This window comes from Ornithorhynchus anatinus, chromosome 14, assembly GCF_004115215.2.
Source record: "Ornithorhynchus anatinus isolate Pmale09 chromosome 14, mOrnAna1.pri.v4, whole genome shotgun sequence".
NCBI lineage: Eukaryota > Metazoa > Chordata > Mammalia > Monotremata > Ornithorhynchidae > Ornithorhynchus > Ornithorhynchus anatinus.
The window spans coordinates 18,588,554-18,605,540 of record NC_041741.1 but is presented as its reverse complement, the minus strand read 5'-3'; the positions used below and the strand labels follow the sequence as shown (position 1 = coordinate 18,605,540).

Below are 16,987 nucleotides of genomic sequence, written 5' to 3'. Positions count from 1 at the left end.
TTCGTGCTATTAAGCAGTAGTGCTGAAAATTTTACAGAATTTCCCGACAGAACAGAGAATCCCTGTAGGTTTGCTTATCTTTGGTCCCAACTACCAAATTCCAACATAATGAGAATTTCATATGAAGCCTATGAAGTTTGAAGAGAGCAAATGATCTGAAAGTAATCTGGAGTGCAGAATGTGGCTTTTGTTAAAACACTGAACAGCATTTGAGGGTTTTGTATTATCTTTCTCACCCGCTGCTTTCCTACTCAAGAACAATGAAAATATTGCATGCCAGACAGGAGACTTTGACAAATAATTTGTTCTTAAGCTCTCTATACAAAGTCAAAATCTAAATTCTTTCGTAAGACTCGGATAAGATGGAAATTAACCCTCAAAATCAGTCTGATACAGCTCAACTGGATAAGATTTTCAACTCATTCCCAGAATGTGTTTGTCGATAACCCACTGGACGTATTTTACCCGGATTTAAGATCTCTATAGTACGCATGCCCCTATGGCTATGCCTATATCATCAACTGGACTGCACTGTTGGTCCGAAAGGATTTTACTTTGATCTCTTGCAATCATGTAGTCAGCAAGGAAAAAGAGCAGAGACCATTTGGGACTCAGGGCTATAGTGGATTGTTCTATACGTTCAACTGCATGAAGCAAATCTCAGCGGCGTCCCATACAGTGCTGCAGATATTAGGAAGATGCTCGTCAAGCGATCCATGGTATTTATTGAGTGCTTACTAGGTGCAGAGCACTGTACTAGACTCCCCTGAGTCTCTCTCGAGGACTCAATATGAAGGTTTTTCTTGCCTGTTTAATATATCCCCCTATCTGATGATGATAACAACAATAATAATATTAATTGTGGTATTTGTTGAGTGCTTACAAATAATCGGGTCAGAGACCGTCCCTGTCCCACATGGGGCTCGCAGTCTTAATCCCCATTTTACAGATGAGGTAACTGAGGCACAGCTCTCTGATGGTGGGACTCGGGAGGGTCTTCTAACAACTCCCACAGATGGTTTTGGGTTGATTGCATGGCAGCTCACCGGGATTTGGTCAGAATTCTCCCCTCAGTGGGAAATCTTTGATAAGTATTTAACCAGGGGACCTGGCTTTAGCTATGAGCATATATCCAAGTGCGCTTCTTTCTCACATGCACCTGTGTCACCAGCAACAGCTTCACGGCACTAATTGATGCCAACACAGGGCTTTTCACATAGTAAGCACCTAACCATTAAAAAAAATTAAGGGCTATAATAATAATAATAATGATGGTATTTGTTGAGCGCTTACTATGTGCAGAGCACTGTTCTAAGCGCTGGGGTAGATACACGGTAATCAGTTTGTCCCACTTGGGGCTCACAGTCTTAATCCCCATTTTACAGATGAGAGAACTGAGGCACAGAGAAGTTAAGTGACTTGCCCACAATCACACAGCTGACAAGCGGCAGAGCCGGGATTCGAACCCATGACCTATGACTCCAAAGCCCTGGCTCTTTCCACTGAGCCCCGCTGCTCTAGCCAGTGGGGGAATTTACAGAACAAGAAGCAGCATGGCTTAGTAGAAAGAACACAGGCCTAGGAGTTGGAGGATGTGGGTTCTAATACCGGCTCTGCCAAGTGTTTGCTGTGTGACCTTGGGCAAGTCACTTAACTTCTCTGAGCCTCTGTTTCCTCAACTGTAAAATGGTGATTCAATACCTGTTCTCCCTCCTACTTGGACTTTGAGCCTCATGTCGGGCAGGGTCCGTGTCTGACCTAATTAACTTGTACTTACCCCGGCACTTAGATCAGTGTTTGACACAGTAAGTGCTTAATAAATTCCATAAAAAGGGTCATTTTCGTTCCCTAGAAGAGGACTATTTTCAAGTAGATATGACCTTAGAGAATAATCTGAAAAATAAAGCTCCGGTTCAGGAAGTACAGGCTGAGAGAAAGCAAGAAGAGATGCTTTCCTAAATTTGGTGAGAGATAATTGCGACTACGGGAATAGATCTTTCCTCAGATTTTGATCCAATTCAGAGACTGTAAAATGTCCATTTCGGATACGAATCACTTCTCTAACTTCCCAAAGGGAGCGTACAACTGTATTTCGTAGTTTATCAATGACCCGCTGCCGGTAAGATATATTCTTCCGCTCTTCAAAACTAAAGATCTAATACTCTTTGCGGTCATGGGCTCACTGAAGGAGAGAGACAGCGGTGCTAGTTGATAGCCCCCTGAGAGTCTCAGATATTCTAACCCAAATGGCAAAGGGCCAGAGAAGGTGCTCTGATGTATTTTTTTAGGCTCAACGCTTAAGCATGCAAGGAAAGATTCCTTCTCAGTGATTCACGCTCACTGTCAGCAGCAACGTCTCCACCCCGAAAGATATACTATTTAAATAATCCTGGGAGCCCAGTGCATTCCGAAATGCAGAGTGGAGGAAGAGAGATACTTGCAGGGACTGAAGACTTCGCAGATTCTGCAGTGCTTCGGAGGGAACCTGCCTGAGCCGATTGTTCTGCAGCATGCTGCCATGGAGAGACGAAGAGAAAACCATTAATGATATAGACTCATAGCGGTAAAAGAGCAGACGGAATTTCATATTTTCACTCATTCAATAGTATGTATTGAGCGCTTACTATGTGCAGAGCACTGTACTAAGCGCTTGGAATGGACAAATCGGCAACAGAGACAGTCCCTGCCCATTGATGGGTTTACGGGCTAATCGGGACTAATGTAATCTAGTCTAATATTTTCCAAACTTTGAAGCTAAAGACCAAAACCTTCCCAGTGGAAAGTTCTCCCTTTGGTAGAAGAACCTTTTTGAGGATATGAAAACGCATTGAGCTAGATTTGCCTTCTTTGAGGGATACTCTCTTCTTGCAACTCCTGGGGCACGACTGTAAGCCCTTGGAAGGGACCAAGTGGTGTGTAATTCAGCCTTCTCCTTGGGTTCTCTCACGGGAATACGGGAGTTGGTACGGGCTAGTAGACACACATTTGGGAGTCAAGAGATCTAGGTTCAGGTCCAACACCCGGCCGCTCTGTGACTTCAGCGAAGTCAATTAATCTCTCAGGCTTCAGTTTTCCCATCAGTAAAATGGGGGAATATCAACGGTCTCTCTTACCTCCCAGAGGTGAGGGGAGGATAAGGTGTGACAATTGGCAGGAAAGGGCTTTGGGAATGGAAACCCACTCTCCAGATTCAAGGTAATATTATTGTGTGTTCAGAATCCTGCCCTTGGCCATACCCACAAGTAGGAAAAGGTAGGCGGAGTCACGAACTGAGGATTGATGCAGAATGTCCACTGGGGTCCCTTGAAGGATTGGACATTCTCATTTTAGAGAGGATGAGAGTGGACTAAATTTAGATTGAATGATAGTAATAATGGTGGTATTTAAGCGCTTACTTTGTGCAAAGCACTGTTCTAAGTGCTGGGGTAGATACAAGGTGATCAGGTTGTCCCACGTGGGGCTCACAGTCTTAATCCCCATTTTATAGATGAGGTAACTGAGGCACAGAGAAGTGAAGTGACTTGCCCAAAGTCACGCAGCTGGCAAGCGGCTGAGCTGGGATTTGAACCCGTGACCTCTGACTCCAAAGCCCGGGCTCTTTCCACTGAGCCACACTGCTTCTCATATATCAGACATAACTACACCTATCTACAAGAGTGTAGATGCCGATTTTTGAAAGAGAATGCTGATTCTGGGGAAACCGTACTTTTCTGAATGATTGAGAGAGATTATCGGGGAAGAAAGACGTTGCTAACTTTCCCTACTGCGGTGCTGTTGTTTATATGAAATTCTAAGTAATTCAGATGCATTTTCTTCAGGAATTCATCTTGGAGAAAAGTATGTATTCCCAGCAATTGGGATTAAAGGTCATAATGATTCAAAGTGTGCCCTAATCAAAATCTAGATCCTTATATGTAGATCGGATCTGAAAAAACATGAATTTGAGGGAAAGAAAAAATCATTGCTTTCTTAAAATATGCCCAGGAGAAGACTTTCTAAACCTTATGTCTAAGTAGATACATGAACAAATATTTGAAATTAGTAGATGGAGATTTTACTATTAATTTTTAATGGCTTTCACGATGTAGATTGTAATTCCATGACTCAATACATCTTAAAACAAAAAAGTTTCAATATCTACTCTAGACTTATTATGGTTTCATAGAATCAAGCATCTCAGATCCACTCGGGGAATTTTTCTGAGCCTTCATCACCAGTGAGGGTGCGTGTGTGCGAGTGAACATATATGAACTTCGGGTTCAAAGTTAATGCTTTTAATGGTGGGATTTTATCAGAGTGTAAAAGCGTGGCTGACAAAACCAGTCCCCGATGGTTACTGACCCCACGTGAAAGATTGAAAAGCATGTCCCTTTTAGCAATATTGCATTTGCTATCTACAGTGTGTACCCCAATTTTTGGTCATAATTTTTTTGTTATAACTCCAATAAAAACATTTTTCCTGGTCGCTCTATGGCAGGCTGGTCTGTCTCCTGCCGTGTCTCCCAACCATCCATGGCTGTGCCTTGGCAACCGTGATGAACTGTTGTGGAAGTCAGATTCTGTTCCTGTCCCATACCTCAAAAAAGGATGAATGCTATAACTGATCCTATTTTGTCTGAATCTCTTGGTGCTGTTGACATCTCACCGTGAGATTTCCAAAGTCTTTGTTCTGTGATTTTATTTTTTGGACCAACTTGTGTATCTGTGCATCATTTGAATGGGCTGCCTTAGCAAAATTCTGTGACTCTGCTTCATTGATGGAGCTCCCAGCCATTCTGAGTCTTTGCTCTTCATTAAACTATTTCAGTTCAAAGCATTTTGCCGATTCCGAAAAGAGAATTGCCAACAGGAGTGTGTTTTCGTGTGTGTACGTGTGTATGTATGTGTGCTTCTGGAGGATAGTCAGCAATAAATATCCGCTCTTATAAAAATACGATTGGATGAATGAATAAGCGATGCGTGGACATTTTGATGATATTTTCAACTTGCTGACACCAGGTTTCCTTACTGTGATCAAAAGCATGGTGGTGTAGAATAGATTGAACGAGACTGGTCCTAAGAAATAGGCTTCTCCTCTCCCTTGGGGATGGGGGAAAGGATTAGATAGAGACCATCTAATTGGATGAGGCCAGGAATATCTTTGGAGTATCACAAGGCAGTCTTCAAAGTGTCAAATACTTTCGTGTTAATTTATTATTAACTATTATTGAGCCTACTTTGTGTATAGCCCTGTCCTAGATACTTGGGAACAGTACAGAGGAGTAAATTGAAGACAGTTACTATCCACCAAAAGCTAGCAATCCGGAGGAGGGAAGGACGAACACAACTACAAGGGGAGGGAGAGGGAGAAGAGGCAGATTGAAGAAATCAAACTACAGAAATAGATCTAAGGGTAATGGTCATTGATGCCTCTGTCCTTTTTTCCTCTCCCTCCCCTAGAAAATTAAATCTAGTCAGTGAAAAATCCTCAGTGTTCTAAATCCTCTGCACACAGAAAAGTGCTCAATAAATTCGATCGAATGAAATTACAAAAGACCCCATAGTTCGCTTCAACTGCTGTGATGGTGGGATGAGAATATCATTCTGTATCTGACTTACAGTAAACCTCAGGTCCAATCAGTCAATCAATCATACTTACTGAGCATTTACTGTGTGCAGAGCACTGTTAAAATGTACTCACCCAAGCATTTAGAATTAGAATTTAGAAAAAAACACCTGGATATTATTTTTGGTATCCTTGATTTAACCACAAGGCAGAAACTTCAAATATAGAAGCCATAACCTAATAACACAACATGCAATATAATTTATACATTATTTTCAGCCCTCAAAATTATATAAAACAATCTCCCTAACCTTATTTTATCATAGCAAAGTGATCTGAAAAGTTTGGATAGTATACTTTCAGGGCAAATGATTTTATTTTGGGGAAAATAAAGCGGTCCCTGATTTCAATTGTTTTCATTCTTAAACACACACTAGTACGATGTAGGGTTATAGTTTCAATATATTGGCCTCCCTCTGAATTATCCTCTGCGATATAAACACTTCATTAGAGCACTTTAAATTTTACAAGTTAATTAGTTCTCTGGAATACTTCAGGCTTAAAATAAAAAAAAAATCAAACAATACACAGTTTACTTACAGCACTTTCAGACTGGAAAGGCCAGCAAATGCTCCTTTGGGAATAGATGTTAAGCCATTTCCAGCAAGACGTCTGTAGAGGCAGACAGAGGGAGAGAGTAAATGCAAGTCTTTTCACGTGGAATTAATTTACTTGTTAAAAAATGCAACGTAATTATGTTCAAGCCACAGATGCCAAAAGCAATTGTTTCAGCCCTGTTTAGTTATATTTTATGGGGGAAAAAAAAGAAATCCTGGAAATTTACAGTCCAGTTGTTGGCAGCTGGGTCGTTCTGGGAGAAATAAATAACCGATTTCACCATGAACCTCCCTGATTTTACTGCTCCCTAATTGTTCTGCTTAAAGAGCCAAAATATTGCCTAGCGATTTATAGTAATCCTCAAAAACCTGCACATGCAGATTAAAGTGTTGTATGTATTAAAATCGTTTTTAAAAGTCGGATTAAAAATACTTGAGAAAACATCCAAAAGATGATTTCATTTTATGAAACATTTCACTGCCCAAACGTGACACCGAAATGTTTTATCTTGTCAACAGACTTGTCAAATAGCAATAAAGTATGCCCCCAAAGAATGATTTAAAATTCCTCTAGAATATTTAAAATCTCAGCGTTTTCATGCCAAGTTTACATAAAATATCGGTAGGTTTAACTGTCAGTTAAGTCAGTCATAAAAATGATTAAATATTTTAAATCCAGTGTAAACCAAGAAACAAGTGAAAGAGAAGGTGGCAGGTATTAATGAATAAGTTGGAATCCCTTTGAACAGTGCTCTCGTTGTTGATATAATTAACGCGAAACAAAAACACCTTTGGAAAGTTCACAAATGAGAAGATGTGGTAGTTGAAAAGCTGCTGATGCAATACCTTTTTTAGAGTCATATCAAAGTTGTGAAAAGAAAAATAATAAATGGAGACCATAACATGGAAAACCCAAGAGCAGAACCATTCATTTAGTTCATCACCTGCCTCAACCGGACACTTTGGGAGTAGTTATAAAATTTATTTTAGTGGCCTCTCAGATGACCTTTAAATTCCATTTTGTTTGAGCATGATGAAGAATGTTCTTCATAAATGGATTAATCTACTGAAATTTCCTGGACAGTGTTAATCGATCTCTCTGCTGTGTGTTCTCTTACCTACGATGGGCCTTTATTTCCTCTATTCACCTGTGGGTTTTTTTCCCTTAAACTCTGTTTAATCCTGGATTTATTTTAGCTCACCTTTTCTAAATGTTTTTCCTACTTTATCATTGAAATTTTCACCCAGAAATCAGGAATGAAATCATGGCGAGCTTCATCCTCTTTCCGGTGTCCCACTGGAATATTTTATTATTTGCGTTTATTTATCAATAACTCACTAGCTTCTATTGAGTGCCTACTCTAGCCACAACACTGCATTAAACAGTTGGGTCAGCACACGAAAAAATTAGAAGGCAGAGCCCCTCCTCTCCCAGGGTTTACAACCTAGTGAAGAGACAGACATTTAAAATATTACAGTTAAGGTGGAGAAATAGGGTTTAGAGATAGTACATAAGTACTTTGGGATGGAGGTGGAGAGTGAGTACTTTAGGACTTGGGGGTGAGGAGAAAAATGACTAGGTGATGTGAACGTGTGAAAGTACTGGTGGGTGAAAGAGGTGGGGAAGAAGACTGGCTCAGTGGAAAGAGCCCGGGCTTGGAAGTCAGATGTCATGGGTTCGAATCCCGGCTCCGCCGCTTGTCAACTGTGTGACTGTGGGCAAGTCACTTCACTTCTCTGTGCCTCAGTTCCCTCATCTGTAGAATGGGGAGTTAAACCTGTGAGCCTCACGTGGGACAACCTGATTACCCTTGATCTACCCCAGCGCTTAGAACGGTGCTCTGCACATAGTAAGCGCTTAACAAATACCAATATTATTATTATTATTATTAGTCAGGACAGGCCACCTCTGGAATAGATGAGATTCCAGTGGGGGAAAGTAAAATGGCCTGTCCAGTGCGAAAGGGGAAGGAGTTCCAGGCGAGAGGGAGGTCGTGAGCAAGGGCTCAGAGTCAAGAAGGAGATACATTGATTAGGTTGGCGGTGGGGACCAAAGTGTGTGGGCTGGTTGGAATGGGTGAGGAGTTGCTGAACTCTACTTTCATGACGTTGGAGAAGGCTTTTGAGAATACCATGGACTCCTTGAAAAACAAACAGATGGATTTTGGAGCAAATCAAGCCAAAGAGGTCTTTGGAAGACCAAATGACTCGACTTAGATTAGCTTATTTTGGACACATCACCGGGAGGACTCATTCTCTGGAGAAGACACTGATGCTAGGAAAAGTCCAGGGAAAACGTGGAAGAGGCAGACCGGCAGCTAGACGGATAGAGACCAAAACAACCATAACGGAAGAACCTTTAGAAAGGTCACGGATTATGGCAGAGGACAGGACGTTCTGGAGAAAGTATATCCATAGAGTCTTTATGAATCGGGAATGACTCTGACATATAATAATCATTTAAAAATTCTATTGACACCCATGCCCATTGCCTTCGTGAGTTTTTCCAGATATTTAACTCCCTCCTCAAACCTCTCCATCTCTTGCCCCTAATGACCCGGCCACCTACTTTATTGAGAAAATTGAAACCATCAGGGATGATCTACCTAAAACCTCCCTTGCTCCTCTCCAGCCCCCCTCTCCTCCTGCCCCTTCTTCATCTCTCCCATCGATCCCAGCAGGATCTCAAGCGATCTCCTGCCTTCTTTCAAAATTCATCCCCTCCGCTTGGGTCTCTGACCCCGACCCTTCACACCTTATCAAAGCGATTGTCCCCTCCCGTCTTCCCTCCTCGACTGCCATCTTCAACTCTTTGCTCTTTTTTTCAAGGTATTTGCTGAGTGCTTACTATGTGCCAAGGAATATACTAAGTACTGGGATAGGTACAAGCTAATCGGGTTGGACACAGTCCACGTCCCACGTGGGACTCACAATCTTAATCCCCATTTTACAGATGAGGGCACTGAGGCCCAGAGAAGCCAAGTGACTTGCCCAAGGTCATACAGTAGCCACGTGGCAGAGCTGGGATTAGAACCAGGTCGTTCTGACTCCCAGGCCTATTCTCTATAATAATGATTATGGCGTTTGTTAAAGCGCTTACCATGTGCCAGGTCCCGTACTAAGCGCTGGGGTGGATATAAGCAAATGGGGTCGGACACCGTCCCTGACCCGCTTAGGGATCACAGTCTTATTCCCCATTTTACAGATTTGGTAACGGGCACAGAGAAGCAAAGTGACTTGCCTAAGATCACACAGCAGACAAAAGTGGCAGAACTGGGATTAAAACCCATGACCTTCTGACTCCCAGGCCCGTGCTCTAACCGCTACGCCATGCTGCTTGCCCGTCTACTGGGCCACACCGCTTCCCTCCCGAGGCTTTTCCCTCTGCTTTCAAACGTGCTCATGTCTTCCTTATCCTAAAAAACATCCCCACCCCAAGGCTCTATCCAGTTATTGTCTCATCTCCCTCCTACCATTCCTCTCCAGACTCCCTGAGTGAGCTGTCTACACCCTCGGTTTCAAGATTCTCTCCTTAACGCCTTCCAATCTGGCTTCCGTCTCCTTCGCTCCACAGAAACTCTCACCTCAAAGGTCACCAGTGATCTCCTTCTTGCCAAATCCAACAACCTCTCCTCCATCCTAATCCTCCTCGACCTCTCAGCTGCCTTAGACACTGTTGACCAATCCCTCTCCTAGAAACATTATCCAACCTCGGCTTCACTGATGCTAACGTCTCCTGTTTCCCCTCCTATCTCTATGGCCACTCATTCTCAGTCTCTTTCATGGACTCCTCCTCTGCCTCCCATCCCCTAAATGTGGGAGTCCCTCAGAGTTCGGTTCTGGGTTCTATTTTCCATCTACACCCACTCCCTTGGAGAATTCATTTGCTCCCATGGCTTTAACTACCACGTCCATGCAGATGATTTCCAAATCTACATCTCCAGGTCTGAGATCTCTCTCTTTCTCTCTTTTTTCTTCTCTTTTCTCTTGTCCCTTCCTTCCTTCCTTCCTTCCTTCCTTCCTTCCTTCCTTCCTTCCTTCCTTCCTTCCTTCCTTCCTTCCTTCCTTCCTTCCTTCCTTCCTTCCTTCCTTCCTTCCTTCCTTCCTTCCCTCCTTTCTCTCTCGCTCTCTTTTTGCATTTCCTCCTGCCTTCAAGACAGCTATACTTGAATGTCCCGCCGACACCTCAAACTTATCCGAAACAGAACTCCTTATCTTCCCACCCAAACCCAGATTTTCCTCTCATTTTAGACGGCACCACCATCCTTCCTGTCTCACAAGCCCATAACCTTGGCCTTATCCCTGACTCTTCTCTCTCATTCAACCCACATATTCAATCTGTCACTAAATCCCGTCGGTTCGACTTTCACAAGACTAAAATGCTCTCTTTCCTCTCCATTCAAACTGCTATGACATTAATCCAAGCAATTATCCCATCCTGCCTTGATTACTTTACCAGACTTGTTGCTGAACTCCCCGTCGCATGTCTCTCCCCGCTCCAGTCCATACTTCACTCCGCTGCCCGGATCATTTTTCTACAGAAACGGTCAGTCCATGTTCCCCAATGCCTCAAGACCCTCAAGTGGTTTCCCATTCGCCTCTACATCAAACAGAACCTCCTTGCCATCTTACCTCATTACTCTCCTCCTGCAACCCAGTCCCCATCCTGCACTCCCCTAATGCCAACCTACCCACTGTTCCTGGATCTCATCTATCTCACCACTGACCTCTTGCCCACATCCTGCCTCTGGCCTGGAACACCCTCCCTCTTCATAGCCTACCGACACTTACTCTCTCTAACTTCAAAGCCTTTTTGAAAGCACATCACCAAGAGGCCTTCCATTCCCGCATTCATTCGATCGTATTTACTGAGCGCTTACTGTGTGCAAAGCACTGTATTAAGTGCTTGGGAGAGTACAATATAACAACAGACACATTCCTGCTCACAGCGAGTCGAGACTTCCTTGAGTCCTCATTTCCTCTTCTCCCACTCTCTTCTGTGTCACCCTCGTACTTCGATTTTTTCTCTTTATTCACCCCTCCATCAACCTCACAGCATTTATGCACATATCTATAATTTTTTTCGTATAATCGTTTATCTCCCTCTCTAGACTGTAGGCTTGTTGTGGGCAGGGAATATGACTGCCAACTCTGTTGTATTGTTACATTGTACTCTCCCATTCATTCAATTCAATAGTATTTATTGAACGCTTACTATGTGCAGAGCACTGTTCCAAGCACTTAGTATGTTGCTCTGCATAGAGTAAGCACTCAATAAATACAATTGATTGATTGGTTGAATGATTGAGGAGATGGATGATTGTTTCAGCTGATACTAATTTTAACTCATGCCTACACTAAGTCATTGTAAAAATTATAAAATAATCCTTACAATGAAGCATGGCTCAGTGGTAAGAGCCCGGGCTTGGAAGATAGAGGTCCTGGGTTCTAATCCCGGCTCCGCCGCTTGTCAGCTGGGTGACTTTGGACAAGTCACTTCACTTCTCTGTGCCTCAGTTACCTCATCTGTCAAATGGGGAGGAAGACTGAGCCCCGTGTGGGACAACCTCATTACCTTGTATCTACCCCAGCGCTTAGAACAGTGCTTGTCACATAGTAAGCGCTTAACAAATACCATTATTAGAGAAGCAGCGTGGCTCAGTGGAAAGAGCCCGGACTTGGGAGTCAGAGGTCATGGGTTCAAATGCCGGCTCAGCCGCTTGTCAGCTGTGTGACTTTGGGCAAATCACTTCTCTGTGCTTCAGTTGCTGTAAAATGGAGGTTAAGACTGTGAGCCCCACGTGGGACAACCTGATCACCTTTTATCCTCTCCAGTGCTTAGAACAGTGCTTTGCACATAGTAAGCTCTTAACAAATGCCATCATTATTCTTCCCCGTTTAGACGGTGAGCCCGTCATTGGGCAGGGATTGTCTCTGTTGCGGAACCGAACATTCCAAGCACTTAGTACAGTACTCTGCACATAGTAAGCGCTCAATAAATACTATTGAATGAATGAATGAATAACAAAGAAGTCCTCTTGGAGGAGATGTGACCTTAATGAGGGTTTGAAGATGGGGAGGGTGGTGGTCTGGGGTATGGAGATGGGGAGGGAGTTCCAGACCAGAGGGAGGATGTGGGAAAGGGGTCGGCGGTGAGGTAGAGGTGATGGTGACTAGGCGCTATCTTAATGAGTTTTTTCTTTGGACTTCTGCACTTTCATAGTGGGCTAGCTTAGATTGGTTGGTGTACGGAAGCACCAGAAATATCCTTAGTTCTCCTCTAATGGGGGCCTATGTTCTAGCAGAGCCCCCTCATTAAGAAAACCCTCGGGTCCTCGGACTTATCTAGTGTCCAACCCTGCTCTGTGCCTTCTTTCATCACCAGGCTGTGCCATATCCAGACCGATGAGCCTCATTAGAGGAGTGTTCCCCATTTTGCTGTCGTGTTCTTCCCAAAATACAGATTAAAAACTGGGTTTTTTAGACCAGAACAGAGAATATCAGACTTCAACTGATTATAGAAAGACTCACAGGGAAAGGCTTGTAAACAAAGACACACACACACACACATATATATATACATATATATATGCTCCCAAACAGGTCTATAAGATGTCAAGGCCCACAGGGAGACATATCCGCACATAAAGAAAACACGAAAAGCAGAGATGCTATTATGTTGCAGAAATGGAGACACACACTGTCCAGCTACAATGCTAGCTTGTCTTTAAATACTTTTCAAATTATTATTTTTTAAATATGAAAATTCTGGGACCTTAAAAATCTAATTCCCACTGATTTAATGACGCATTCATGGTTGCACAGAGAATAATTTCCAAAAATGTACGAAACAGGTTGCTGAGGACCCAGGGAAATTGTATGGAGAATTTTTGATAAAAGGACTTATTATAAAGAGCCTTTACTCGTAACTTCGGTTCGAGTCATTGACTACTACTTGCATTTCTCCCCGAGCTACAGTTTTTTTAATCAATCAGTCAATGAGTCAGCCATTTAAGGATCTGGTGCCTGTTAATCTGTAAGTCTTATGAGGACAGGTCTTCTCTCTTCTACTCTCCCAAGCAGTTAGTACTGTGCTCTGCACAAAATAGTGGGGTGGATAAAGCTGATGGCTTCAGCAGTTACTAATTTTAACTTTAATTTCCTATATTAAGATCAGGCCTGAAAGGCCGTTGTAAAACAGTGACTAAAAAGATTCCAGAATGAAATATCACAATGGAAATCAATTGCTTTTGGTAATCAGTTTTGTAGTCCAGGTAGCTAGCCATAAAGGAAAAGATTGCTGATTGCTGTGGTGTGGTAATAATGCTTTTTTTTTTTAATGGTATTTGTTAAGGTTTCTTATGTGCCAGGTATTGTACTAAGCGCTGGGGGAGATATAAATTCTCACTGTAAACAAGGAATAATATTGTTCCCAATTTTGCAGCTACAGCTGCTGAATAAGGAAAGGCAGGATGGTTTCACTGTGGGGCGATCTATCAGCTGCTGAAACTTTGGAGCTCCTGGATCAAGTTGGCCAGTTTGAGCATCTTACAGACGTCCATTTGGAGAGAAATGTTCCTTCCCTCAATACCGAAGCTGCATGGCTAGTGGAAAGATCCCGGGTCTTCGAATCGGAGGACCTGGGTTCTAATCCCAGCTCCGTCACGTATCTACTGTGTGAACTTGGACAAATCACTTCTCTGTGCCTCAGTTCCCTCAGCTGCAAAATGGGAATTTAATACCGGGTCTCCTTCGTACTTAGACTGTGAGCCCCATGTGGGACCTGATCATCTCGTATCGACCCCAGTGCTTAGTACAATACTTGCCAAATGAAAAGTGCTTAACAAATACCACAATTATTATTATTACCACCATGGACTCCTCATGTTAAGGGCATCCAGTAATTCCTCACTTCCAGCATTGCATATTTCTTTGAATTGAGCTGAGTGACCCAAGCGTATTACACTAATCACAGGATCCATGGGCTTCAAATTTCATACTTCCAGAGACAGGATGATAAAAGGTGGAATCTGTGATCCTCCCCTTTCCTCCTGAAGGCCTTGCTTGATGAAGACCAGTTTGAGAATCAGTGAGCTCAAAGACGTTTTGCCATCACGTAAGGTTCTCACAAGTGTCCTAGGTCACCAGAGGCCAAGCGGAGGCTTTGCAAGAACAATGTTGGAGAAGCAGAAGAGAAGTTGATTTTGAAAAAATAGAATAAAAAGTGAAAAGAAAGCAATGCTGATCAATCAATCGTATTTATGTAGTGGTTACTAAGCTCTAAGTGAAGTGTACTAAGCTCTTGGGAAGGTACAAAATAACAGACACATTCCCGGTCCACAAGGAGCTTACGCACTGTTAACCTGACAACTAAGAAACTCTTCCATAAATTTCTGGCGACTGGCTCACTTGGCTGTGTTTTTATGGCTTATATGTCTTATTTCAGAGTTTAGGTTTATTGGGTAGAAGCTGTGACTCCTGCATACTGTCAGTAAATAATAAAATACCAGGAAATGAAAATTGTGCAGTGTTATTTTCAGTGTCATTAGATCTCCTGCTAATATCTTGGATTTGGTTTCCAGTCATAAATCTCCTGGTAAACATGCATCGCTGATCCTAGCTAGGTTCAACCTCTTCTAAGGTCAAAGCCTCCATTTCCAAATATCAAACCTTCAGCGGTCTTATGTTCTTTGATACATCATTTAGCCTATTTGAATTCCTACTTAAAAGCCATTGGATTTAAAGTATTGGCTCTGAAATTGATCTTCTATTTCCCAGGGCACCACAAATGCGGAGATCAAAGAAATCCCTGTTTCATTGTATTGTGGGCTCTAGCCTCAGCTGAAGTTCTCACTGCCGTGAAAAAGGGCCTGCATGTTAGAGATATAACATCTGAAAATTAAAGGGAGACTCTTTAGAGACCCTTTTCTCTCCCTCTGTGGCTGGGGGGAAAAAAACTTCCTCATACTCATGCTATGTGTCATTCCCTGAATTCCTTGGGATGGGAACATCTGTGGGATAAGTTCTAGACCATCACAGAGAGTTGGGAAGAAGAGAGACAGGCACTAGATAAAGAGGTGTCTGGGGAAAAAAAAAATTACTGGAAGACTGAGCTTTCATAAGCACTGGATTTTTCTTTTTCATGGTACTTGTTATTACTATGTACCAGGCCCTGTACTAAGCACTGGGGTAGATTCATTCACTCAAGAGCATTTATTGAGTGCTTACTATGTGCAGAGCACTGTACTAAGCCCTTGGAGTGTACAAATCGGTAACAGATAGAGACAGTCCCTGCCCTCTGACGGGCTTACGGTCTAATCAGGGGAGACGGACTGGGTTGGGCACAGTCCATGTCCCACATGGGGCTCACAGTCAGTCTCCATTTTACAGACGAGGTCACCGAGGCACAGAGAAGTGAAGTGACTTGCCCAGGGTCACACAGCGGACGTGGCAGAGTCACGGCTAGAACGCAGATCCTTCTGACTCCCAGGCCCGTGCTCTATCCACTAGGCCATGCTGCTTCAGCTTTGGCACAATTCAGAGAGAATTGGCTTCAGATTAGAATGCAGGGAGTATATCACTAGGAGATTTACAAATCTGAAGATTTTTGATCGAATTCCATTTTCTGTTTTGTTAAGCTATCGTAGAATTGGCCTGGACTTTTACTGGACTGAGTGAAATCGAAGGCAGGATAGTAAATACCTTCTTCTCTTTTATAACAGAGTATTGGCCAATCCAACCTACAGAGCAGCACGGTATAGTCAGTTAATAATTTCTGCAGATGGCAGCAGCGGTTTGTTTTAAATACTCGGTAACGAAATATCTCCTTGATGTTATTTGTAAATGTTTTACCATTCAGCAAATAAATAAAGCTGCTTTAAGTATTTCACTTACAATTACCCGATTTCTTTGCTCCAGAATGATCGTGCTCAAGGCTAGGTTCAAGGCAATCTGATTTTATGGGCAGCTGGACCCGATTCTCAAAAGCTCAGCTCCTGAGGCCATTAAAGTCCCCCTCTAAAGCCGGGCAGAATAGTTCAGTCTCCTTTATTGTCTGCCAGAGGTGGCTTTCCGCGGTGAATCGGGGACAAGTGGGGTTTGCCTTGCTGCCCAGATTGGGATTTTGAACTGGAGGTTATCCTTTCCAGGGAACAAAGCGGTGACCGTTGTGATTCCAGCCACAACCGGAATGGGTGTCCGCTGGCTACCCCAAAAACCTCATGAGAAACAGTGAGGCCCAGTGGAAAGAGCACGGGCCTGGGAGTCCGAAGTCCCGGGTGCTAATCCCAGCTCCACCGCTCGCCTGCCGTATGACCTTGGATGAGCCTTCTAATTTCTCCATATCTGTTTGCTCATCGGTAAAATGGGAGTTCGGTACCTGTTCTCCCTCCTACGTAGACCGTGAGCCTCATGTGGAACCGAGATTGTGTCTGATCTGTACATATCGTACGTAACAGAATGTTTGGTGCAGAGTAAGTGCTTAACAAATATCACGATTCTTCGCAGTGTTATCACTCTTAGTATTTCAGCCTTGGTTATCGGCTGGTTTGGGTCAATGTGCTGGGATGGGGGAGCCCTGGGTGGAGTCCTATCAGGAGATAGACATGCAGAACGGAGCAGGAAAGGAAGAATTTCCCCCTTGAGAGCTGCTTCTAGAGGCTTATGACTGACAATTCCACTGGGCAGGTGGTATGAGGAGAATGGATGGCAGCAGGATGCCAAGCAGATGCTTTTTGGGGAACTAAAAGCAAAGGAAAGTAAAAGCACAGTCTCAAGGAAGAAATGGGTCACAGCCAGTGGACTGCTGGGCGATTCCTGCAGCACA

At 43.3% G+C, this 16,987-nt stretch overlaps 1 protein-coding gene across 1 annotated transcript in view; it reads right to left on the bottom strand.

Annotated features, from left to right (window-relative positions):
* Positions 1-16,987, bottom strand: part of LGR5 (leucine rich repeat containing G protein-coupled receptor 5) — a 102,669-nt gene that overhangs the window by 36,791 nt on the left and 48,891 nt on the right. The window contains exons 4-5 of the mRNA XM_029079307.2: positions 6,146-6,217; positions 2,442-2,513 (exon numbers count right to left, since the gene is read on the bottom strand). Of these exons, the coding sequence (XP_028935140.1) occupies positions 2,442-2,513; positions 6,146-6,217 (144 nt within the window). The remainder of the gene's footprint in view (positions 1-2,441; positions 2,514-6,145; positions 6,218-16,987) is intronic.